At 35.9% G+C, this 27,649-nt stretch overlaps 1 protein-coding gene across 1 annotated transcript in view; it reads left to right on the top strand.

Moving 5' to 3' along the window:
- The window catches only part of LOC106138497 (myosin-11), a 42,492-nt gene extending 20,486 nt beyond the window's left edge, over nt 1-22,006 (top strand). Inside the window, exons 5-21 of the mRNA XM_060951820.1 lie at nt 291-554; nt 1,716-1,883; nt 2,935-3,081; nt 5,420-6,165; nt 6,490-6,700; nt 7,696-7,848; nt 10,996-11,184; nt 11,633-11,772; nt 11,891-14,060; nt 15,500-15,766; nt 16,120-16,325; nt 17,219-17,282; nt 18,382-19,050; nt 19,419-19,579; nt 20,454-20,601; nt 21,212-21,340; nt 21,715-22,006. Of these exons, the coding sequence (XP_060807803.1) occupies nt 291-554; nt 1,716-1,883; nt 2,935-3,081; nt 5,420-6,165; nt 6,490-6,700; nt 7,696-7,848; nt 10,996-11,184; nt 11,633-11,772; nt 11,891-14,060; nt 15,500-15,766; nt 16,120-16,325; nt 17,219-17,282; nt 18,382-19,050; nt 19,419-19,579; nt 20,454-20,601; nt 21,212-21,340; nt 21,715-21,744 (5,862 nt within the window). The 3' untranslated portion in view covers nt 21,745-22,006. The remainder of the gene's footprint in view (nt 1-290; nt 555-1,715; nt 1,884-2,934; nt 3,082-5,419; nt 6,166-6,489; nt 6,701-7,695; nt 7,849-10,995; nt 11,185-11,632; nt 11,773-11,890; nt 14,061-15,499; nt 15,767-16,119; nt 16,326-17,218; nt 17,283-18,381; nt 19,051-19,418; nt 19,580-20,453; nt 20,602-21,211; nt 21,341-21,714) is intronic.
- The last annotated feature ends 5,643 nt before the right edge of the window (nt 22,007-27,649 follow it).

Below are 27,649 nucleotides of genomic sequence, written 5' to 3'. Positions count from 1 at the left end.
TGGCTGATCAGTATTAAAACTGAATCCACTCGATCATATTCATTATTTATAAGCTAACAAAGCAGTCTTTTCAAGAGATGGCGTTTAAATTATTTAACCCTGAAGTCTCGATGGCCGAACCGCTCGTAACCTCAACGAGCAGCGGGTAAATTGGCGGGAGGCGGTCTCCAGAAGCAGCCCCGGCGAGGCGCGGACGAGACGCGTCGCCTGTTGTAGGTAGGTTGTATGTTGCGTGCCGCCGTCGGCGGCGGCGGGCGGCGGCGGCGGCTGACCGTCTTCGTGACTGGCAGGAGCTCAAGGCGACGGCGGACACGCTGCGGGCGCTGCAGACGCAGCTGGAGCGCGCGCTGGCCGCGGCCGGGCTGCCCGGGGGCAGCGCGGGCGCCACGCTCACGGCCGTGCTGGAGACTAAGGAAGCGCGCATCGCCACGCTGGAGCGGCAGGTCGCGTTGCTCGAAGGCGAGCTGGCTGCGCTCGTGTCGCCGCCGCCGCCCTCGCTCGCGCCCTCCCACACCTCGCTTTTCGATAAAGCCGAACCTCCCTTCAAGAGACAAGTAAGTTTTCTGCTGAACGACGTGCGCGTGATGAAGGACGGGCGCACGAGCGCGCCGCCCGCGCGCGCCGCCCGCCCCGCGCTGCGCGCCTCCTACCCGAGGCTCTCGCCCTACTATAGTGCCACCACTCTGTGACTCCGTCTACGAGTTACCGTGTCAATTTCTCGCTTTAAGTCCGACCTTAGCCGAAGTCGTCGCCGAATGTTGACTCGTAATATTTTTATGTAATGATGTTCGTTGTTAAAGCTATTTTTATTACAATAAGAGGAATTATATTCTTGAAAGATGTCGATTGAAATATTTTTGTTAAATAGGGCCTTAGAAGTTAGATGTAATTTTATGGTTAGATGAAACATGTGAGATTGATTACGTTGACACCAAAATTGATAAATTATTGATAGACTGTTTAAGAAAAAAAGACTGTTGAGGTCGTATGCATCGAATGAAACCTTCGAGTACGTTTCTTGAATCCTTCAAGTTTTATGATTTTGATCATGTTGTGCTTTCGGTGTGTTCAAGTCATTCCGTTGAGCTTGGTCCGCCACCCGTCATATAGTTAGCTCATCACGACCCAATTCATGTAGACTCATGTCTCATCCGTCTTCTCACAGTAACGATAGTAAATGTATCACAACATAGGCGCCCGTGCATCGATGATGTTTCTGTCCAACTTTTGGTATTCTTAGATATCGAGTCTGGAAAACTTTCTACCGTCGCTCATGACCTCAGTCTTACCATATATTTAGTATTAGTATAGAAAGTTTTCCAGCAATAAGTGTCCATTGTTATTGTCGAATTGGTTCATTCGGTACTATTAACATTTAAGACGTAAACGAATCTCGTATAAATTGTAATGCATGCGGAATAAATGAGCGTGAGGAAAATATCGAAATGTCTTCCATGGCACTGCAACTGACGAAGGTGCTGGGACATTTCTTATGTAAACCATTTTATACATACGTAAGTTATGCGCTTTCATATCGGTACTAACATCACTCTGAAGATCATTACTAATGTAGATTAAATTTTTAACATCTATATCATTTTCGCCATCACTTTTGCCTAAGTAGATAGTTTCTATACTGTTGGGAGTACTGTTGTAATGTTTGGATTGATCTAATTCTATACCGACTTTGGGATGGATGGTGGAATCATGTTCAGTTGGACGAGTTCCGGTTGGAGATTCAGCGTCGGGACCAGGAGATCCTGGCGATGGCTGCGAAGATGAAAGCCCTGGAGGAGCAGCATCAAGACTACCAGAGGCACATAGCTGTCCTGAAGGAGTCACTCTGCGCGAAGGAGGAACACTACAGCATGCTGCAGACAGATGTGAGTTACATTTTATTATAAAAGTTATAGCTTAAGACAACACAGTACACAAAATCGATGTTAGATTTATCCCCACTATTTAATATAGTTAAGCTAAGATGAATCACAACTCGAAATTTTACGCTTGATAGGTCGTTATTTAGTAGTTTTTTTTTAGTACATAATATATCGACATATAGCTGAAACATCAACTATACATACTTGAATTATTATCTTTTGAAATAAGCAAAAAAGCAATTAAAATTTGGATACAAAAGAAAGATCTTTAAATATTATTGTATTAGGATTAACCAAACAAATTTCTTAGTTTTCTAGCCACAAAATTAATTGAAACTGAATGATTGGTTTTATTTTCTAGTTGACATCTAAACATTCAGCTCACTTGGTAAGCTGCCACCGCAACCTTCGGAGGTTGAATTAGATTGTTAGAGGAATGATTGTTTAGGAATATAGACGCTTCTGTTTGAAGTCTCTTAATTTTCCCCACTTGAGTTCAATTTCTAGGCTCAATGTTCTGGTAAAATACTAAACCAGACAAATTAATGATTTAATAAAATCTAGATTTAATATTATATAATGCCTGTAGATAGATTCACATTATTAGTTTGAAATAATTCTTTGCTTTTACTAATTTTTTGTGTCAATAGTTGTACAAATGCAAGGCTGAATTGAATGTTAAATAATGTGGATTTATATTGCTTCAGTTTCATGTTTTCAATGTGAAATTTAGAAGAAAAATACTAAAGAAAATATTTGAAATTGTTAAAATTATTTTAAATTGTTTGCATTAGGTATATATTATTTTTTGCACGTAAAATGTATAACAGTTGGACTTAATTCCATTTATTTTTTTCTGATAATACATAACTTGATCGTAATACAAAATCATAATGATTACATATAAATGAGCTTCCCAATCATAACCTTGAAAAATATTCTTATTTTTGAAGTACACATTAAAATTCTAAATGAAAACATGACACCAACCCTAGACAGTAGTAAAATTAAAAAAGCAAATAATAACGAAAACTAACTTCAGTTTGTTCACCAGGTTGAGGAACTAAAAGCCCGTTTAGATGAGAAAAGTAGGCTTGTAGAGAAGAAGACCGCGGCCGCCTTGGCAGCTGCGCACGAGTTGGCTGAGTTGAGAGACCATTCCGAAATCAAGGATAGAAAAATCAATGTACTACAAAGAAAGGTAAGATATAAGATATTGTGGTGGTGTAAATAAAAAGAAATAAGGGTAGTAAAAATTTAGAGACTTGCTCTAGACTATATGCTAGCTGAGCTAAAAACCATTTTAAGACTAAGGACAGGAAAATCAATGTACTACAAAGAAAGGTAAGTAAGATATTGTAGTGGTGTAAAAAAATAAATAGTGGCAAAGAGAATAATAAAGGGAGAAGGAAAGAAAATGGTAGTGCTTGCTTTATACCATAGGCTAGCTGAACAAAGATATCATTCCATGATAAATTATTATTGAGATAAGTATAATTATATTTAAGTGTGATGTGTGTGTGGCGATGAAGAAAAAAAATTAATAGAACTTAGTAAAGAGAATAGAAAATAAGTTTAAGAGAGGTAAAGAGCAGTACAGTTGATCTTGTCCTAGCCTATGATGGATCTTTAATACTAGAAAATAAATAAAAAATAGAACGGGCTAGCTGAGAGCCCGTTCTGAAATAAATAACGTAAAAATCTATATGCAAGACGAAATATATTTTATAAGGAAGAATATATTAAAGAAAGTATTTCTTTTCCTTTTTTGAAGATTTCAAAAAATTTAATTAAACTACTTAAAAACTTACAGATAAAAACATAGGTAAGTTGCTGAATGACAAAAAGAAAAAAGGTCAATTATAACCGCTAAAAAATTTCAGTAGCAAAGAGAATGTCGAAAAGTCAATTTTTATATAAGGTTAGGTTAGGTAAGAGGGTCTATGGGGAAAGAAGACCAGTGTATTATTACTTACTAAGAAGACTAGCGCCATTGATAAATTAGTCGGTAAAACAGTTCATAGTAATAAGTAAAAGATGTCGCTACGATTAATGTTTACTCTATCCATTAAAGACAGATTAAAATAAAAATGAAAATGAGAAATAGCGGTAGCCAATTAAAGATGACATTTTTGTAATTTAATTAACATTTATAATATCTAAAAGTGTAAAGCTATGTATGTATTGTAAAAAATACGCAATGAGTCTTACTTTGCCCAACAGTGAGGTCATTGACTTTGTTAAATTAATTAAGAGTGGGTCAGTTGATTACCCTATGACTGTGATAATTATTCGTGACTAGCTTTATGAAGTACTGAATAATTTTCTTGTAAGATTTATTTTTATCTTTCCTTTATTATACAATGTGTTTTCTTTTGTAATGTCATATTTACTTTACATTTGTAAATATAAATAAATGTAGTTATTTATTTTTTATTGTTTGGGATTATTATTTTTGTTTGTTTGTTTGTTTTGTTTTTATATTTATTACTGGCTTTAAACAAAAAAACTTTATCAAGAAAAGAAAAAGACACAAATTAATATTTGCAAAAAAATACCCAAACTGAAATCAAAAAATTAAAATAACAGTTCCATTTCATTTCTAGCTTATAAAGAGCTATACACCCATTAAAATTTCCTGAAGTTAAATTAGCTTATGGCCGATTAAAATTAATACAAATCGCGGGATCACTGACTAGTAATAATTGACCACTCAATCGTATATCAATGGGGAATGGAAACTGTGTCATGATGTCCAGGCATTGAACATCAAACGAACACAGAGCATAATACATTAGATGTATATGTATAAGTCTTGTCCAAACTAAAGCTATATTTTTAAGGGTCAGAGTAACTGAGATAAAATTGTGAGAATAATCTTGTAGTAGTTTTCAAATTTGAAAAACGATTTAATTAACGTAGGATTTAATTAACGATTTAATTAACCTAATAAACGATTTTCTGTTTGAAAAGTTGACTAACAGATAAGCAATAAGTGTTCCGTTGTTGCTATCAAATGTAAAGAAGTTTAAATAATAGTAAGACTAAGAACTAGAAAATAAAATTGGCAAGCGCGTGAAAGTTAAAAAGTTAAATCTACTCGTATTTAATTATTAAAATATCATATAAGGATCTATTAATATATATTTTGTAAAATTTTCAGTTTCGAGAGTTAATAATTCGTTGAATCCACGTTACAATATTCCCGATAAAGGTCGAAATGTTTCGCTGATTAATTAGACCAGCGAAGTCACGATAACGAACTAAGTTTCCTTATAGTGTACCCGTAACTAATTAGTTTGGCCAGTCATTGCCGCTGTAGTTCGCTAAGCCAGATTCATTTATATTATCCTTTGTTCGTCGAGTTTTGTGCTTGTTTCTGTCTTTTATTTCAAGGTATGTTCATTTATTTTACTGTTGATTACTTTTTTACTTTATATCATTTGTTATATTATTATTTTATTGATAATTTTATTTGATATATTATTTTCTTGAAAATGTAGTTAATAAGAGATGCTGAAATTATTCGTCGATTACAGATCGAAAATCTCGAAGACCTGTTGAAAGAAAAAGATAATCAAGTTGATATGGCCAGAGCAAGATTAAATGCAATGCAGGCCCATCATTGTTCCTCTGAAGGCGCACTTTCCTCTCTAGAAGAAGTAATCGGTGATAAGGAAAAGCAAATCCAACAGTTGAGAGAGCAAAGAGACAGAGCTGAACATGAGAAGAACGAAGAGAGAGAGCTTCATGAAAGAGAAATAGCTGAATACAAAATGAAATTACACGCACTTGAGAGTGAAGTGGAAAAACTGGGCGCTAGACTTGAAAGAGCACAAGCTGAGAAAGACAGACTCGAAGCTAAATTAGAAAGCTCACAGTCAGAGCTAGGAAAGTCTAAAGCAGAGTTAGACAAAGCAGCAAGTGAGGTGGGACGATCTGGTGCCGATTGGGAGGCAGCGAAACAACGTTTAGCTAGACTTGAGCTAGAAAATGAAAGGTTGAAACATGAACTAGAAAGATCCCAGACTACGTTCGGTAGGAGTACTTTGACTACGTCTCAAGAGTTAGACCGAGTTCAGGAAAAGGCAGATAAGTCAGCTGCTGAATTGAGAAGAGCTCAGGCAGAGTTAAGGGTTACCCAGGCTGATGCAGAAAGGGCTCATGCAGAGAACAGCGCCCTTCAAGACAAACTTGAAAAGTCACAGGGAGAGGTCTATCGACTGAAAGCCAAGCTTGAAAATGCACAAACTGAACAGGACAGCCTAAAGGAAGAGTATGATAGGTATGTAGCATTATTTTTTTTTACAAAGCTCCTCTGACTTTTGGCCCAGCTATAAATAATGATTGGTTAATACAACGTTTACGTAATATCGTATACAATGATGACGTTTAAAAACATAGAATCATACCTATTTGTAAAAAAAATAAAGTTATATGAATGAAACTGAATAAATTGAAAAATTACATGATTAGAGAGCGATTAACTCCGGAGTACCATAGTCGGCGTGAGCATTAAAATAAAATCTCCTAAAAATCAATGGTCTAAAAATGATTCTTTAAGTAATTTTCTTTTTACTTGTGTTATACTCAAATTTTACTTGTCCAGGATACAATCATCGATTAGCCGTCTCCATTCAGAACGCGACAAAGCTGTAGCAGAGCTAGACAAAGCTAGAGAAGAGCTGGAAAGAACTCAAGCTACACTCGGCAAGGCACAACTCCAGCAGGATAAGCTGCAAGCGTCGCTTGATGCAGCTCATTCGGAGATAGACAAGCTGCAAGAGAAGCTGGATAAGGCTGCTGCTGAGAATAGAAAGGTAAGCTTAAATAATACGTAGACCTAAAGGAAGGAAGTACATTTGTGAAGTTGGTACTAGGCACTACAAATGAACATTCAAATGTTGGATTAATACTCTATTTTCATCGCAATACTTTTTAAATGCTAATTGGTGTTAGACTACATACTTAGCGCTCTGTTTTCTGGCTAAAAGCGTGAAAAATATGTCAGATTGTTGATATCCTAAGTTGAATTTATTCACTAGTCATATTTTAAATCAACACAAGGAGATGAGGATGAATGATTTCTGAATAATAACTCTAATTTTAGCACTTCGAAAATAAAAACGTTTTTATGTTCGAAGTACTTCAAAATAAAGTTACAACGTAAGCTGTTCCTTGAACAAATTTACACAAATTTTTAAAAACAAGTGCGGCGTCGACATTTCTTAGAAAAATCACGAGAATAAAACATTCATTGAATTGCTTTCCTTGCTAGGGACATTTCATGGAAATTGCCATTTCTTTGCAAACGGAACTAGAAATGGATTTCTGATGCTATATTTGCCGGAGTTAGCATAAAATACACCTGTAGGAGTTTTACCTAATCTTTTAATGCATCGTGCCAGCGCTTTTTCTTTGCTTTATTTTAAAACTACTCGCATATGTAAAGTGCTATTTTTTGCCATTGAAAACTGAATTCGCAAATATGCGCTTTGGATTTTATTTCTGACTTAATATTTGATCAACACAAGTAGTAGTTGAAATGTTAGACAAGATAGGTTCTTGAACCCTTATCAATTCAAAGACCATTAAGAATATATTTTTTCAAAAATATCAAAAAACAAGAAACACAGGGAGTGTTATAAATATCAAAAACTACAAACGCTCAGTGCAGCAGAAACGTATTTTAACTTGACTTGACCGGAGAGCTCTAAATCTTGTGACTTACGTTTATACTTATCTTTACAAATAAATAAATTTATCTCTTTTAATAACAAGAGGCCGACGAATAAAATTTAAATTTCTTTCGTAGCTCCAAGTGGACCGTGAGAAACAGGCCTATGACTTCGAATCTCTCCAGTCGCAACTGGACAAGGCGTTGGGCCAGGCAGCTCGACTCCAGAAAGAGAGGGACACCGCACAGTTGGATATGGACCGTTACAGAGACAAGCATGACAAAGCCCAGGTATTTATCATCTTAATTGTGAAACTACTGTCAAAATGTCGTATAAATTATTTTTTTTAGACGCCGTATCTAACATGACTCATATCGTGACATCAGCCGTTAAAATGGGACCGAAATGTAGACAAAAGTTAGATGCCCAATCTACTTACTACCTACGGTGAAGATTCCCCCTAACTATCATCGTCAGTTTTTCATTCCTGACTCGGCTACAAAAACCTGAAAGAGATGAAAAATTTGAAAAGGTATGAGACAGAGAGTAAATCTCAATAAGGTTTGTTCCTTTAGTTTAAAATATCTCACAACAAGAAGTATATAAATAGACAATACACATATATTAACGTGTCATACACCACAAAGTCATCCACATAAACCATATATTCCCAAAAACATAGACAGCAAGTAACAATACTTTGTAGGATAATAATAGTTGCTTTTACATCCCAATAACCCTCAGCTTTGGCATCGCCATGGTTGTTAAATTGTAAATAGGGCGACACGGCGCCACCCAGTCTAGCCATTTGCTACACGTGGTTTTCATCCCAGACATTTGGGAATGTAGGTTAGAAACTAAATCTTGATTTATTTGGGCGATAAACTTTCTTCCTGCTTAGAATAAAACGAACATACTTAAAATTACTCCTTTTTAGTGGAGAGATAGGCAGAGACTATGTCTTTCCACTTGACACAATCCCTACATACTTCTTTCGCTTCAATTTGCTACATTCATAACGCTCTTTATGCAAGCTCGTCAGTTTAGGGTACTCTTGACCTAACCCTGGACCGTGTGACAAAAATCCAATCCGCAAACGTGATGTTTATGCGGAAGATGCTGATGATGTAAAAATATTTTGTAATAATAATTGACAGAATCAGCTGCTCACGTAAGTACATAATAATTACATCAAAGGGTCAACGAAACCAACCGCTTTGTGCGTGGGCCTTGTAAAGTCTTTCCCTTTTTATCCTACGAGTTAATATTTAATTCAAAGATCTGGCGTTTCAAGTTAAGAAGTTAATTCCGAGTATAAATAACAGTGGGCTGTTTGTTTTTGAATTAATAAACAGGGGCCGTTAGGAGCCTACTTAAATATTAAAAGAGTGGAATGAAACCGGTTTAAAAGTCTGTACACGTAAGCACATTTTGATGGGATCGATATGAAGTAACTTTTGTGGGAGCAATACTGAACAGTGAAGAGGAAATTCATATTTCCATATATGTATACTGGAGAAATATACCACAGTGATAATTTATTACCCATTTCTCATAATTCTGTGGCATAACCGACTACAGCATTTAAATTTCTTGTGCGGGCATTTTTTTTTATATATTCCATCGTTATACCACACTAATGATTATAAAATCCAAGATCTATTTGTAGGTCTGTTACGCTTTCACAAAAATGAAAAATATAATGTTTCAAAATAAATATTTAATTTTTTGAAGGAAAAACAAACTCCATCCTTTTTTCTGGAAAATTTTAAACAAAACCCCGGCTAATAAGCTTTTCTGATATTAAATCAGTTTTGTAGGCATTCTCCTTTTACCATTGGGGGGTAAAAAAGATAAATGTGGGCTAGACGTAGCGGCGCCCAAACCGGCCTATTTACACGATTTATTCACTCTCCACTACACCCTTGCCAAGTTTCAGAAGCCTATGAAAGATCAGTAGATCTCTAAATTATATTTAGGTACAAAAGTTTTTCGATATTTATTTAGAAAGGTTAGAAAGTTTTTGAGAAAGAAAATATGAGAATGTTAGAATAGATATATAATAACCATGAATTCCTAACAATCAAGCCAGAAAAGTTGAATTTTGATCCAACGTAAACTACATTTTTTTTTTTAATTTACCGTTCATTTCTAAAGAGTACATTAGATTTCGATAAAAATGGTACAGTTAAGAAAACATTCTGCATGCAAGGGAAGGGTTAAATAGCCGTAATTTTTTTAAAATAATGACGTCATAATGATGTCATATGATAGTGTGAGTCTTGTACCAGCCTCCATCATCCGGCCATCTTTGAAGCCAACAGTTCTAGAATTTAGGACGCAATTAAAACCGTCTTTGATTGAAGAAATTGAAACGAATCTATTTTAGTATTTTTAAAAATCTAATGCGTATTATGAAATGTTTTAGGTTAAGTGTCCTAATAATAGAATTGAATCAAAGCGTTAAGCAATAAGTAACATCTGAAAAGAGATTCGACTTTTATAACGACATACGGCTGAACGTGGCCTGTCAGTCTTTTTTAAGCCTTGGATCTGTCTACCCCGAAAGGGATAAAGACGGGATTAGGATATGTATGTGTGAAGATTTGACTGGTGTTGCTCGGGGCTTCACTCCAGTCGATAGATTTCAGGGATTTCTACCTTTCAGCTGTTTACGATATTGGCGTTGAACACAAAGATGTAAATAAAATTGTTCGTAAGGCCCGATTATCGAACCACCGACCCGAGAATGTATCCGAAGTCTTAGCCAAGACAAAGTTGATGCTTGAATTACACCTCTTCTTCTGGTCAATTCAGTAAAACCTATAAAATCCGGCAAAATGTACTAGGCTTCAATAGCTTTTAGTTTAAATGTTAAAACTAAAGCGTGTTTATCTCCAGATAAAACTAGTATAAACCGGTATAAACTGAAATACCTCGAGACGACACTAACCGCATCAAATATTTATGCAACTGTACAGCCAGTATAAATAGCAAATTCAGTTATTTGTACCGTTGGCAAATCAATTGTTTAGAGAAGTTATGTAACATTTTGAACTCATGTTCTTTGTTCTTCATGTTAGTTCTTTGCTATCGTAGTTACAGATAGCTTTTTAAAATTTATTAAGTACTTCTCTGAGACTTTTTATCTACTATAGCTGAATTTTCTAACCAAAAACCATTTTTAATAGAATTTTGCCTTTTCATTTTATACTTGTTTACTTGCCAAAGTAATTGATTCTAAGAACATCACAATCTTACATACTTACAAGGCCGATTTTTTTTTATTTCTAATGAGTAAATCCGTCCCTCACTATCAATAAAACTTTCATACTCATCAGACTACATCACTGAAGTAATCTTCCCAATAACCAATCCATAGCTCTACTATAAAGTGCATTACTCTCGTTCATATAAATATATCTGTCTCTTTTCAGGCCCTGGTTGCCCGTATACAGAAAGAGCGAGACGCAGCTCTAGCTGAAGCTGCTAGCTGTCGCGAAAGGGCTGAAGCAGCTGCAGCGGCTGCAAATCGAGCTGCCAGGGATCGCGACAGTGCTGCCACCGAGCTGGACGTCTTGAGGGAACGGTGGGAGAAGGCGCATCAACAACATCAGAAGTTGACGGTGAGTTTTAGATAGATATTAAGAGATAGTGTTTTATTGAAGTAACTACTGGTTCTGACGTCGCAAATGATGATTGTCACAATACGAGTATATATCAATCTCATATTGCGTCTAATTTCTAAGATTTATTTAGGATTCAACCCCGGGCTCACAAGCAACACCGGTTAGAATGCTATCTCTGACACATTTAGGTGATTTTGTTAATTTTTTTATTGTACGGAGAAGGTACAATGATTATTATAGCAAATGACAAAAAAATAAAAGAGAAAAATTAATAATTAATAATGTTTTTAATACGAGCAATATCTTGATATTTAAAGTAGTATGTCCCACCTACCTAAAATTAATGTTATTTTATTATTACTTAATCCAAAGCGATAAAAAATAGCTAATTATTACGACGACATAAAATATTATAATTATGTACTTAATTAAAATATTTTTACAGATGGAAAGAGATGATGCCCTAACTGAACTGGAAATCTTGAAGGAGAAACTCGACAAGGCTCTCTACTCCACACAAAAGTCCATCGAAGAGAAAGAGACGGCGCACAAAGAATACGAGAAAATGCTCGAAAAGTATGATAGGTACACTTTGTTCTAAATGTCGTCTTGTGTTGGTGGCGATGTGTTTTGTGAGTGTTAGCCAAACGCAAATTATTGTTATTAAAAAAAAAACATACATGGCGTTTGTTTTCTTTTTCAGATCACAGAATGAAATATACCGATTGCAAAATAAGATAGATATCTTAGAAGCAGATAAAGATCGCCTTGAACTTGAATTGGAGAAACAGTCACACTTAGCAACGAAATCTAGAGAAGATCAAAGGAAATTACAAGATGAATTGTCACGGCTGCAAGAAATGTACGACAGGGCTTCTATGCAATTAGGCAGGACTAAAGAACAGGAAGAAAAGGCTAAAGAAGACATGGATAGATTAAGTGTTGATATTGAAATGGTTAGGGATCGATACGAAAAGAGCCAGATAGAACTGCGACGGTTGCAAGCTGAGAAAGAAAAGTTGGTTGCTGATAATGAAAGATTACAGTTTGAGTACGATCGGGCTATGACACAATGTGGCAAAGCACAAGCTTCGAACGAAAAAACTCAGGAGGAAATGGCTAGAGTTCAAATTGAACTGGAAAAAATGTATGATAAACATGATAAAGTATCGTCAGAGCTTAGAAGGGTACAAGCTGAATTGGATAAAGTTAAACAAGATGCTAGTGGTGCGAGAGAAGAAGCGGAGAGGTATGCAGCACGTTACGGAAAGTACCACGATACTAAAGAAGAGCATGAGAGAACAAAATTGGAAGTGGAACGACTACGCGCACGCTTAGAGAAGACTACGCTTGAGTTGGAGCGAGCACGGAAAGCTGAGGAAGAAGTGGTTCGTCTACGGTCCGAGCTAGAACGCGTCGAAGGCCTTCGAGGTAAATACCAATTCGAACAGGATAAATGGACCAATGAGCTAAATCGAATGCAGGCAGAGTTAGACAAGCAACGCGAGCGTTACGAAGTAGCACAGGCAGACATTCAACGCCTGCAGTCTGAGAAGGATCAAGCAGAAACGAAACTACATGAACTGAATATACAGCTAGAACTGTCAAAGAGCGAAGTGACTAAATTAAGTACTGCGTTGGAGAAACAAAGAACTGATCTTGAACGTGCTCATATTGAGTGCGAGAAGTTCAGGGATCGATGTGAAAAACTTAAATTGCGTTCAGAACAGTTGGATAAAGATAATGAGAGACTTAAGGGCGAATTGCAGCAGATCGAAAGGATGAAGTTGCAAGCAGTTGCTGGCGATAAAGCTAGGACTGAAGACAGATTGGAAATTGAACGTCTTCGAGACAAATTGGAAAAGGCAATACAAGCTAGAGACTCGACAGAAATGGAAGCAGGTCGCTTGGCGAAAGAGCTTGAGAAGTCACAAATACATCTCGCTAAGTATCAAGAAACCAATGAGACTACCCGGGTAGAATATGAGCGCATGACTAATGAATTAGGAAGAATGCATGAGCGCCTTGAACGTACTATACTGGAAATGAGACAAATTGAGCAAGAGAGAGATGCATTGAGAGCAGAAATTCAGAACACGAGACGTAATATTGAACAGCAACAAAGGACTCTAGATCACCGAACGCAAGAAACGCTACTTAAGTTACAACAGGAACTTGCTCAATCGGTGCGAGATAGAGAAAAGATGGCATCAATATTAGAACAGAGAGACAAACAAGCAGATGCTATAGAAAAGCAGATAGTCAAATTAGAAGCGGACACGAAACAGCTGACTATCGAACGAGATCAATTAGTAGCTCAATTAGAAAAGTCACAGGATATGTTAGTTAACTTCCAGAGAGAACTGAACGCGTCAGAGGCAGAATTGCAAAAACAACGCGAAGAGGTACGCCGGTTGAAGGAAGAGCAAAGAAAGATGGCTCAGGATTCCGAACGTGGCACCAAAACCGTCCTTGAAACTCGTGACAGGGAAATCGCAAAATTACAGCAACAAGTGCAAGTGGTTACAAAGGAAAGAGATACTAATAGACAGCGAGCAGAAAAGGCAGAGCAAGAAGCAAAGAAAGTTGGTGAGATTGAGAAGTGGCGAGCTGCCGTTGAAGCTGAGAAATCCAAAGCGATTGCAGCAGAAAGGGCGTTATCTGAATGCCAGCAGCGTTTACAGAGTTTGGAGAAACAGTTCCAGGCTCAACAACAGCAATTGCAGCAACTTCAAGCACGGGGGCCGTCAGACGTTCGCGAAGTTCAAAAGCAGCTTGAAGCGGCTCACGCGGAGGCGAGGTCACTTGCTACGGAGCGAGAGCGTTGCCAGGCACAGCTCGAGATGCTGGTTCAGGAATTGGAGAAGAGCCAGGTCAGTTGGAGGATCGCCCGCCGACGAGCGGCTGTCGGGACGGCAATGTGTGGTTGAATCGAGTTTTGAATGACAACCTTCAACCATTTTATTATAATTTTATAAGTATTATAAGTATCGACGTACCCATAGACTAAATCCAATAATAACAGCTTCAGTATAAAAAGGAAACTCGATTGAACTGCTGAAAAGTCGCGTACATTGTCTGCTTACGTCGTTGCACCGGTGTTACCGAGTAGATGTTTTGATTTAAATGTTCTTACATATTTTTGGTTGGGATCATCTCGCCGGTCATGTACATTGTTGTTGTATAGTAGCATGCCTCCCACAGCCTACAGGCCATCCTCCAACCCCACTTTACAATTCGTATTTATTTTATTTAGTTTCATCATTGCAGTGTTTTTGTCGGAAATATCGTGAATGTTGTTAAGAAGCAAATTCTTGCACCTATCATTCGAACCACTCGCACAGATAAATCTTAGAATGCAATCTGAATTAATGATTCTTCATTTCAACTAGCAGTATTCTTATTTTAATACAATATGCGTGAATGTAGAAATTTAAGCCTCGGGCTTGACTATCGGTCAATGGATTATATAAAACAAGGACAACACGTACATTAATAACAAGTAGATTAATGAAGGAAATTATTTACTGCATGGAAAGCAAAGATGAGATCTAAGGTGGTATATTCTCACTCATACATCCATGGCTGATATGTTGTATCTCAGTTTAATCCATAAATAACTTATAAGTTTCGGTCACAAGATCATAGGTAGGAGAAGACGCATTACGAATGAAAGCGATTAAACTTTAATCATCATAATTACTGTGATAACAATGTTAGGTGCAAATTTGCTATTGGCTTTGGATATAAAAGTTGTAGGTTAATATTTCTCTTTTTCAGCAGCATCCGCTACTGTATTGTGTATATTTGCGTCATTTTCATCGTCATTCAAACCAAATGTATTTTTAAAATGTTCGTCGTTGTATTCTTATGCCTGAGAATTGAATCTGTTGCGTTTTTATCTGTAAAAAATTATGCTTCGTAAGAAAGTATGAAAATTTCAGATTTTTCGATTAGCTTCATCGAGCTTCTGTATTGTGTAAATAAATTTTGCTAATCTATTTCAGCAATTTGTCGTATCGTATTTCTTTATCTCATTATTGAAATGAGTCACTTAGATTTCATCTAAGTTACGTGATATTATGCTTTATAAATACGTCTCATCAAATAATTATTAAATTACTTTACTCTGATGGGAAAAGATAATAACGAATCCAGAAAATCAAGCAATATAAAGAAATTTATTTATTCGTCATAAAAAGTATAAACAGCAGCTATTTGATTTTTAAGTGACGCGTTTTAATCCTCAAAGAAATTCCAATGTTACATCATTTCTTAATAATTTTAATTTCTTTTTAATTTCTGCTACCAGCTCGATCTCCACGAAGCGAACAAGAAACTTCAATCGGCTGGCGCTCAGAACGCAAGAGCTGGGGAAGACACAGCCCAAGCTAAACGACAGTTGCAAGAAGAATTTAAGAAGTTGGAAGATGCGAGGAAACATTTCGAGGAGCAGAGAAGAACGTTCGAGAACAAGAGGAAAGACGTGGAGGAGAAGGAGAAGTCGCTGACGGAATTAGATCGACAGTTGAAGAAGAGAAAAGAGCAAATGGACCAAATGGAAGCTTCATTGAGGAAGGTAAACGCCTTACTTAAATGTATTAACTACTACTACTGTATCTTTAACTTTTTGACTGTATCTTTAACTCTTTAACTAAATGTACTAATGTATATTTAACTTTTGATTCAAAATATGCATGTTTTAATAGTCAGTCAAATGCAGTATAATGGATTAAACAGCAAAAAATTTGTAAAATAAATTATTAAAGATATCAAAAATGGAAACAATATTCTTAGCTAAACTATATGCAAAGTAAAGACTTGCAGTAAAGGCAAATGCATCATTTTCTTTTCAGCTAAGAATAGATTAAAGCAATTGAAACGATAAAAGAAGACGACAAATTTATATAAGAACAATTTCGTAAATTCCAGGCCGGCGGAAGCACAGCCGCGGCTGCAGACATGAACCGCAAGCTGACAGAATCACAGAAGGAAGCAGAACAGCTGAAGCAACAGATGGAACAGAGCAAAGAGGAAGCGAAGCGGCTCACAGCAGAGACGGAGAGGTTGCTACAGTTGGTGCAGATGTCGCAAGAAGAACAAGCGCAAAAGGAGAAACAGATTATGGATTTGCAACAGTAAGTTGAGCATATGAACATTTAGAGGCGGATCCATCATCATAATCCACCCATTTTTCTTCTTCTCTCTGAAAAGGGCCCAAGTTACGCCTTTTACTACTATCGTAGATTAGTTGTCGGGTTTTTGCATGAAGCAATTCTCGTCTGATCTCCGCAATCTGTGCAGGGAACTAACCCATATTGAATCGTAGTTACACATCCAATCTTCACAATGTTTTTCCTCACCGTATGACTTTTCAAACTAATATAGGTATAGACAAATGGCCGAGGCGTGATTTGAACTTGTGCCTGTGCCTTTCCTTTACCCTGAATCTATAGTCAATAGGCGATTAGATTTTAAAAGAACACTTAGTTCTCATAGATTGATGAAAATGAACTTAACAAAAGAGGCTTAGTAGTTATTGGTAATAAATTTAATTTCCATGGATAACACCCATATTTCCAGAACTTAATATAAATACGTAAAACATAAATCAGGAATATTCTCAGGAGAGTTGGGGTTAGATGATAAAAACAGATACGGATCTGTCTATCATTTACGGAAGTGATAGACAGATCCGTAACTGAATTTAAAAGAATGAGATAAAACTTTTAGGACAAATCAATGATAAATCACAACGATGATATAAAAGTGATGTAGCTTCTTGGTAATTGATTATTGACAGTTTAACATACATACATTTAATCACATCTTTTTCCTTTGTGGGGTGACAACACTCTCGAAAAGACTGAAAGGCCACATTCAGTTGTTTGGTTGCTAGCCTATCTCCTAAAAGAAGAATTCTAAGTTAAGCCCAGTAACCTTTTACGACATCCACGGGTCTTAGATTTATATTACGGACGCCCAGTTTAAAAAACCTCTTGTCATACATATTTTCTTTCATAAATTTCAGGTCTGTGAGAAACCTTCAAGCCAAACTGAAAAGTCAGCAACAAGCACAAGCACAAAGAGAAGAGGTAAATTTTTTTTATTTGTTCATAAACCATTAACAAAAGATATTTTTATTCCTTTACAATTAACGATGACACTAATTTTACAAAAGATTCATGTTTAAGAAATTTAACTACTGTCTTTCAATAATATGATAATTTAATAATTTCTGTTCATTTGATGATGCCTTTGAATATTTTTTATTATATCATAATAATTTCATGAACCACTTTCATCATTTGCGAAAGTTTTAGTATTCATATGAATTGTTTTTAATACTGACATTTAAATAAGTTCCATCTTGTTACATTTATTAAATTTCATCAATACTGGATGATTTGTCAGATTTTTCATGATTAAATGGTGAAATTGGTTTTGTATTATTTTCTTGTGACAATATTTTCTTAGCTATTGTGACTAACCCACTAACGTTTTGTTCCACGCAGGCCGGACCCGCTGGCTTCCTCAAAAGCTTTTTCTAAGTTAGTTCTTCACATCAAGACTGTCATTTATTCCTTTGCTCTTTTTTATTTACAATCATTTTCTTTAAACGTCGAATCTTTATTGAAAATATAAAATTCCGTTAGCGACAACTCAGACTCCACGTCTTTCGATCGAAATATCACAATTAAGCTTTACGCAACTTCTTACTAAGTAATGTTACTGATATTTATATTGAATATATTAATGAAAGTGTTCAGATAATAATACACTCATCTCTTGTTGATACATGATATCCTGGTACATAAACGACCGATTTTGTTCATTGTAACCAACACACAACTAAAATAATTAGTTTAGCGATATTTTTAAGTGATGTCTCTAATGGGGGAAAATAAGTAATCGTGTTCAGCCGGTATTATTTTTTAAGTAATAAAAAAAATTGTGTAAAACTGTTAAGTGAATATTGTATCTAGTTAGAAAGAGTAAGTCCACATAGCTCGATGTTAAACAGCTTATCTTGTTATGCGATATATCAAACTATTAATTAAAATCTATGTTGATCTTTCTCGAGTTATTTTTGAGTTTATATTGTTGATTCATTTTGTTGTTGAAGTAAAACGGAATACAGTTTCATTTTTTTAATTTCTTTTTGTTTCCATTTTTCAATCCCCTGTCGCGTAGGAACTGAGCCGAGCGAAAGAGAAGGAAATAGCAGCTGTAGATAGAAACAGAAAGGCCCAGACAGAAGTTAATGATTTAAAATCCAAACTGGAGGAAAGCAAAATGAAAGTAATAGATTTAGAGATAGAGTTGAACGAATCGTCGCTGATACTATCTGAAGTGCTCAAGATATCAAACGGTCATGAGATGGCACACATACAGAGGAGTAAAAGCTTTTTTGAATTACAGAAGAGTGGTAAGGTAGTGGATAGGCTTGATAAATGCAGATTCAGTAGGAGCTACAATGATTTGGACCTAATGGAAGAAAAAATAGAGCCTCCAACATTCAGGAAACTATCAAGAAAGATTTCAGACATGTCAAAAGAAATGGAAATAAAGAACTCAAAAATAATTGAACAGCAAAGATGTATATCGATATTAGAAGATGCGTTAAGAGAAAATAACAATATAGCCGAATTTGAACAACTTTTGGCAGTGGTGAGAAGTAAAGATGAAAGAATTTGTGAATTGGAACAGATAGTTAATAAGAAAATGTCCACGCCGGTTGAGTTTAAAGATAAAAGAATACAGGAATTGGAAGGGGCACTCAAGGAGTCTATTCTAATTGCTGCTGAAAGAGAGAAGGTTTTTTATGAAGAAGAACAGAGGAGAATCGAAACATTGAAAAAGGTAAGAAGACTTTTTTTTAAATACATTATGTCTTATATTTGGTAAAGTTCCTAATAGTTTTGGAGGTAAATATTTATGCGTTAGTTAAAAATAACGTGCCATATGTACTCGTGAACATTGTTAAAGTCGAATAAGTGATTGATTTTGATTTCGACGCTTTATTAGTAGACACATTGGGAAAATGAATAGATGAATGATGAATGAACCTAAATCAAATCGAAAACGTTCTTTAAAACCGACGAGCTTAGAAAAATATGGTGAATGTAGATGAAACACAATAGAAGTACAGAAATGGCAAATGGAAATATGTAATGTCTGAGAAAGAGGCGTCATCATAGTTGTGTAAAAGTTCACGTTAAAAATTACAGATGAGCAAAATGGAGCAACGGATCCGGTCGCTGCAAAACGCTTCGGCGCTGAGTTGCGAAACATGTTCGTCCGTGTTGAAGCGCTTCAAGCTGCTGGAAGATTCACTGCAGGACTGCCAGGTGAAAAGGGACAGCGTACTGCGACAATTATCGTATGCCGTGTCAGTATCTTAGTTATCGCACATATAATCATGTCTATATCCCTTTCCGGGTAGACAGAGCCAACAGTCTTGAAAAGACTGATAGGCCACGTTCAGCTGTTTGGCTTAATGATAGAATTGGGATTAAAATAGTGACAGGATGCTTGCCTATCGCCTAAAAGAAGAATCTTAAGTTTATAATCCTATCCCTTAGTGGCCTTTTAAGACATTCATAGGAATGAGACGGAGTGGTCCTATTCTTTTTTTTATTGGTGCTGGGAATCGCACGGAATTTCTTTCTTTTTTAATTTAACGCCACCAACACACGTGAATTCAGCGCCGCTAACAAAAGAATAACGGTTATTCGCAAATTTTACGGGAACTATAGTTTTTACCGCGATGTAAAGAATGCTCTTCTCCAGACGCTTACGCAAAATTTCAAGAAGATTAGTCTAGAAGATAAACGTCTGAATAGAACATAAACTTACTTTAACATTATAATATTAGTTAGTTAGTTATTTTTGATGGAATTTAAGTAGAAAAAAACAGATACGTCATTTGGTTGGTAAACCAGCACGATCAGCTGATTAAGCTAAATACGTAACATATTTGAGACTTAAAAATAATGACAATTTCTAGAAATATAATTCTTTTGTCTGGGTGTTCAGTCATTACTTGCTCACTAATTAAGATCTGTAAATAGACGTCCTTGGTTAAAAATGCTGCAGTTTAGTTTGGCCTGCCGCTTCTATAATTCCATATTTGCGCTTTGAAGCGGTAGCAGATCTATGTTATATTGACGTCATTTAGGTGGTTCCACCTTGCATCCTATTTTGAAACTAAATTATTTTTATTTCTTCAATTTTACAACCCCATTGTGTATTCATTATTTCAGGCAAGACATTTTGGAATCTTCCATCAGCGAAAAAGACTCACAGATAGCAGAGTTAGAGATGAAAGGTGTATTGGATGAGAGCGAGACGACTAGATGCGATGCGCTGAAAGAGGAAAGAGACAGACTGCTCAATAGGCTTAAAATAGAGGTAAGATTTTGCTATTGTTTTATTTGATCAGATGCAGGTCTATAGTACTTATGTAAGTTTATTTATAGTGAATTTTGATTCATAACATTACTATTGCGTGATTCAGAGTAAGTTTTCATTCGTAAACAATTTTTTTCTGCCATAAAATTTGATTTTCATCTTTCTCGTTGTGGTCAATGTTTGAGTAATTTGCTAATCTTAAAATATAAATACGGTGTTTAAAAATCGTTCCGTATTTTGTGCAACAAATTTTGATTTGGATAAGCCAAGTAACTTTTTAGACCTGGCTGTATGCATGCTTTCAATTTCGCCCTGGTGTTACTCCCGGTGACATCCACACATCTCTGGAGAGGAATCGGAGTTGCGCCTTTAACAAATAATCCTGGATCGGGTAAACCAGGTTTTACACTCCTATCTGACCGCCGCGCCCTTTACAAGGGAACCTATAAATGTTTTTTGCTCAACATATTCATAATGTATGTTTCTACTACATCTGTATATTTTTATGGGAAATAAAGACAATTTGTATAGTTTTGTAACCTACCTACTACTGAATCAAGCATGCTTTTAACAACGTGGTTGAATAATTTCACTGTATCACTATTTTTAGAACGAGCGGCTAGTGGAACTCCAGAGAGAGGTGTACCAGGAGCCCATAACGCATGAAGAGCGAACCACGCCTGTCCTCACACTAGCTGACGACCTCATAGCAGTCTGCGACGATAATGTAATTGTCTGGGTATAAACAACACGACTATTGAGAATGTGGGTGACGATTTGAAATTTGGAACACTTGAAACAATGACAGGCACAGATTAAACACTTTCCTCTAACCAGCCAGTTGCTTTTGGATTTATGTGTGAAGTGACTTTTGCTAATTACAAAGAGTGGATTGAATTTAAATTTTCATTGTCCCTACTTAATTATTAAAAACAGTTTTATGTGGATTGAACTTAATACCATGATTACTTATTTTTCATGACAATCACAGTTAAAAATATTTCATTATTACCACTAAAATCACTTCATCATCATTCTTAATTATAAATGACTTTAAAAAACTGAAACATTATAAATTTAGGACAATTTTTATTGACTTATCATAAATTGCAGGAGGAGGACATCCCCGCAACAGTGCTCTGACGCCAAAAAGCTAAGTCAAAACCTAAATGTGTTTGTGGCCTTAGCCTCATTACCGCACTTGTCACCATCTCACCCGCTACCTTACCAAATTCATCGCTTTTCACTCCAGCATTTCAATCAAACAAGTATTTTTTAAAAATTCGCCCGCTTGCAATTTCCGAATTCGAATCGTGTCTCTTCACATTTAAATTAAGAATTGTGTCCTAAGACCAAATATGTTTTTTTTTTTTATTTTATGTGTAAATAAATTTGTTTCTTTTTATTTTTCGTTTTCTTTTTTAAATCTTAATGTCGTTATTGTACCTCTTTTTTTTTAATAACGGTCTCTAAAATGAATCTAGGTGAATGATATTTTTTTATCTGAATCTATGGAACCAATTATTTATTATTATGTCTAAACTAATTATTGCACTTGTTAAACAAAAATGTATACCTATTAGAGCAATAATTTTAATCTTACCAATACCTACTCTAGATAAACCATGCTCGATGTCTATTTTTATCTCTAGTCAAATCTATTTAAAAAATATATTGAGATTGTTTATGGGTTATTGTTTATCCTAATATTGTAATTACACCGTCGATATGTATAGAATAGTTCTACCTTTCCGCTATGTAACACATAGCAATCTCGTTTAGAATTTGTTTTACGTTAGAACGAAAATGTTGACATTTATTTATACATGTTAGATGCATTAAATCAATAGCTAGTTAATTATACACGCACTTCTGCGTTTAGTTGAATATAGTAAAATTATTTGCCTATAAAGCTATCAGAAATTCGAATATTTTTCAAAACATATCATGCAAAAAATTTAAATAAACCCACAACGGACGGCCGGCATATCATAGCTTCCAACTGTCTGATTGTGTGTTTGGACGATGTCTTAATACGCTTGTACAATGTCAAAGCACTGCCTTACATTCTAAGTAATTTAAATGAGCAATTATTTTGAGCGAGATTAGAGTGCAAGGACGCACGTCCACTCCCGACGACTGCTGACGATAGAGTGAAACGATTGTATCAATTTCTACTTCCGTTACGGCAGCTATTTTTAAACTACCCTCATAAGCATTTTAAAGTTACTTATTGTGAGCTTTTTATAATATCTTTACAACAGTATTGTATTTTGTGATAAAAATAGTGAACAGTACGAGATCCAATTTCTGAAAAAGTAATATATTTTTAACTTCCCACGTTATTATAAAGTAATTTATATATAGTTAAGTACTGATATTATTTAAGCCATATTTGTACCAAGCTTATTGCTGTTTTAAGCAATTCTTTTAAGCCCAATTTCATGAATTGGATTTTCGCCCGGGAAAAACATCGAATACCTGTCTTTTGAAGGACAATGGTCGTTAAAAACCCCTTTACCCAGCTTAAAAATAGACAAATAATACCTATTCTTTAAGGGTTGATAAAAAAAACTTCTTGATTTATACTAATAACGTAACTTAAAATTTGTAATTACTTAAGCCAAATAAATTTTGATGAAACAGAGAATTAGGAGGAAGAATGAAAGGAAAATGAGAGTAGACGCAAGATTTAATGATTTAGTAAATATGTGATCCTTTTTAACTTTTTAACTACTGACAAGCCAATTATAATGCAGTAAAAACTAATTTACCATGTTATCGTCCTACATAATTTTTAAATTATCTTTATTGACATTACGCGTAAAATATTATTAAAAAAACATTCTAACCTTCTATTTGTTTTGGCTTTACCGAGATTAAGAATAAATAAAAATATAAGTGTGGGTATGTATTTTCTTTTTATTTTTTATTACCCTCGTCGATCCTAAAAGTTGTCTATGGGCCTCAAATTCGACCGTTGTCCTTACTTCCTTTGTCTATGAAAACTAACCTTTTTTAAATTCACAGATAAATAGAGTGTTGGCAAATAATGGCTTTATAAACACAATCGCTGAGTGTAGTGCATATTGTATGTAGACTGGGTTGTATCTGTATAGAAAACTGCGACGCGACGTCAAAATTTTCAAATGGTACAGATAATGCTCTCGTTATTTTTTTTTTTAATTTTTAATCTGTATTTTTTGTGATATCGCGTCGCAGCGGCAAGTTTTCGTATTGTATTTTTATCGGCTAGTAGCGTTGGCGACACGTCACAATAATTATATATGGTATTGAAGTAATATTAGTTACTTGTTATAATGTAAACGGTATAAGTGGGTATTGTTTGTCACGTTAACCGAAATTATGCTGAGAATATAAAATACATGTTCTTTGAAATATATAATATCTTCATATACGGAACTGTAGTGTGTGTTTTATTGTTTCTAAAGAAACGTTTACTAAAGGTATTCGATCATGGAGCCCCATTTTTGTAGCTTAAATGGAGAATAAAGATAAACTTGGTTTAATCAAATCGGGACGTTTTGGTAAAATGTGGTAAGGTACCATAAACCGACGAGCATGTTTAAAAAATAAGAAAAAGTTGAGAATCTCCACATTTTTGAAATCGGTTTATAAATTGAATCTAAACGAACAAAATGAAGTAGGTATGCAGGGATCGTGGCTGACGGAAAAGGGAACACGTAGGGCCTGCCTATCCCTCTTGGAAACAAGCATACATTATCATCCTACTACCTAATCCCACTAATACATAATTATGAATGCGAAAGTTTGTAAGGAGGTGTGGAAGTTTGAATGAACTATAACTAATCTTTTTATAAATAAAGAATTTACCCCGTATGTGATGACACTTGATTATATGTATTTAAAAAGAAATAACAAACCCTTTTTATATGACTGCAAAATAATCGTAATAATATTTTAGCGAAATTTTTTACGATATATAACTTTACAAGGCTCTACGTCCGTCTTGCCATCTCGTGTCGAGAGGTGAAATCTAGCGTCTTTCAAAACATTTACTCTACTAGCACACTAATGCGTGTGCTTTAAGTTTTTGATACTGCTACTCACTCACAGATGGCGGTACTGAAAAAAGTTTTACAAAGTTAATTATTATAATAACTTTTGTTAAAATTACGTTCTAAACATTGCTTTACCTGCTAAATTTAATAAAATTGCGCTTATAAAACTATTACTCATTAATTTTACTACACGTAAAAAAATATTTTTTATTAAAGAACCCAAAAGAGCACATGTAAGAGATTTCCCTAAATTCCTTTCGAATTAAACGTTCCACGATAGAGTATTCGCGGGCAAGAGCAACTTATAATCACAACATATGACCCCCGATCTAAAAGGTCAGTGCAGCGGAAGTGGCGGCGGAAACAGGTGTGGGTTCAGATCCGGTTGGCGGACGACCGTACTCTATGGTATGTATACAGGATGCTCTTTAATAATACTCTTACGGGTAGACAGAGGCAGCAGTGGTGAGCCTCAAAGGCTGACTTCAAATGAGTGGCTTAATAATGTTCATGTATGTGTCTCTCTTTTTTTTTTTAAATAATGCGTAGAATCAGATCATGTTAAAATTTAAACAGTGTACTTAAAAAATAAAGAGGATTAATAAAAAATTTGGTTAATAATTCTTATCTTTCTCCTAGCGTAAATCCGGCTCCGTATAAGTGTAATCCGTACTCACCTCTCTGGAGAGGAGCCGAATTAGGTCTTCAATAAAATGAAATAAAAAACACTCTGTGTACTAAGTAGTACCTATACTAGTACCTGCTACATACAGTTACCAGGTAAGGTATGAACCGTGACAATTGAATCGGACGGTAGAACACACTCTTTTATATAAAAACTAGCTGTCCCGGCAAACGTTGTTTTTCCATATTAACATTTTTGAAGTAAATTTTAGTTAAAAAAAATTATAGGTTGGACCCTTATCACTAAGGGGTATGAAAAATAGATGTTGAACGATTCTCAGACATACTCAATATGACACGAGAATTATTACTTAATTATTATTGAGACGTATTTGGCAAGAAATAGTTTAATAATCTCTGCATTATTTGTACTTCTTCCTAAGTTAAAATCTACTTTTTACATCTGCCAAATTTCTTCTATAAAACTTCTTCTCTATTCCTTGCAGGGTAGACATAACCAACAGTCTCAACAGCACTTAGGCATAGGCCACGATAAACTGAATGGCTTGATAATGGAAACATTCAAATAGTGACAAATTTAACCGATCGCCTAAAAGAAGAATCCTAAGTTTCTTACCTAATCACAATCTGATAAATAGAAAATATCTAAACTAACAATTATGCAATTTAGTCGAATTTACAATTGTTTAAATTGTTTAAACAAAAAATTACTATAATCGACTTGTGATCCACTCGCGCGCCGAGTGCACACTCTACTAGTGGATGGTGCCTTAGACCCTCAAATAATTTAATTAAAAAAAGCAGAATATCATGTAATGTTATTCATTTGAATTAGATATTCGTCCGAACCGGTTGGTTCTATTTAAGTATATCTTCATGTGAAAGTAATACTAAGATTATAATAGTACCTACCTACCTATATAATAAATAATACTAATACAATTCCATGTGTACAAGTAGAAATCAGAATATTTCGATATCCATCATATTTGTCTAAGTGACTTACCTACTTGCCTACATAGGTACCATCATATTTTATAATGAATTGTATTGTATTCTAACGTAGGTTACATGGGTTAAAATATGTATTTTTAAGAAAATTGCACTAATATTTGCGACGATTATCAAACCACTTGCCTCCAAAGCAAGAAGCGAAAACAAGGATATCGTCAAAATATATCAAATGCGCCAACCATAACGTAAACACCGATGATGTCCCTGATTCACCTAGCCCGGGGCGGGATTCGAACCTTGATCGGCACGGGGCCATTACAACAATTAGGATAACCACAGAGCATACGTGCGTTAAATTATAGTGGGATTGCTGTGGGCTACTTGGATGAGTTGGGATGCCTTTGTAAAGTATTCTAAATTTTGTCTTGATCTGACACTAGAATTTTTTATCACGTTTTTATACCCTACGGGGTAGACAGAGCTAACGATCTCGAAAAGACTGAAAGGCCACGAGCAGTTTGTCTCAACAATGTAGATTAAAGTAGTGACAGATTGCTAGCCCATCGCCTTAAAATAGAATCTCAAGTTTATAGCCTTTACCAAGATTGACTTTCACAACCTGCATGGGAAGAAATCAAGTATGTAGCACATACTATGTGTTTAATTTGGTTTTAATATATGTATAAGTTTAGTTAAATTTTATAATAATAGATGGCGTTATCCCGTTTTGAAACGCGATATGGTTTTGTTTTGATACAAACATAAATAGAAAGGTGATATTTGAATAAATGTCTTACTGTGGGCGATGGCATCCCCTCTGTCCATCGCCTATGCCGTCAGCTCTCGCGAGAGCCCTGACGGCCTCCCACGATTTCGTGCGAAAGACCGCGCGGACATCCTTGTGGACCACCTGGAGCGCCAGTTCACGCCGAACCCCGTGACCGACCAGGAGCACAACCGGAGGGTCACCGACCGAGTGCGAGAGCTTCTCACACAGCCGCTCGAGCCGACGGAAGACCCGGTGGTCTTCTCTCCCGGCGAGGTGCAGCGAATGCTGCCGAAATTGAAGCCCAGGAAAGCCCCGGGCGCAGACCGAATCACCAACGAGGCGCTACGTCATCTTCCGCCGCGAGCAATCGCGGCGATCTCGCGCCTCTTTAACGGCATACTGCGCACCCCTCAAACTGGAAGAACGCAAGAACCATTATGCTGCCCAAGCCGGGAAAGGATCACCGAAGACCAAACGGATTCCGACCGATCGCGCTGCTGAGCAAGTTCTCGCAGCTCTTCGAGCGCCTGTTCCTCCGGCGACTACTCCCATTCGTCGAGCCACGTCCGGAACAATTCGGGTTTCGGCCCGACCACTCAACGACGCTCCAGGTCGCAAGACTTCTCCACAGGATGTC

Source organism: Amyelois transitella, chromosome 26, assembly GCF_032362555.1.
Source record: "Amyelois transitella isolate CPQ chromosome 26, ilAmyTran1.1, whole genome shotgun sequence".
In the NCBI taxonomy this organism is placed as follows: domain Eukaryota; kingdom Metazoa; phylum Arthropoda; class Insecta; order Lepidoptera; family Pyralidae; genus Amyelois; species Amyelois transitella.
The sequence above is the reverse complement of the archived record's forward strand: the minus strand, read 5'-3'. Positions and strand labels throughout refer to the sequence as shown.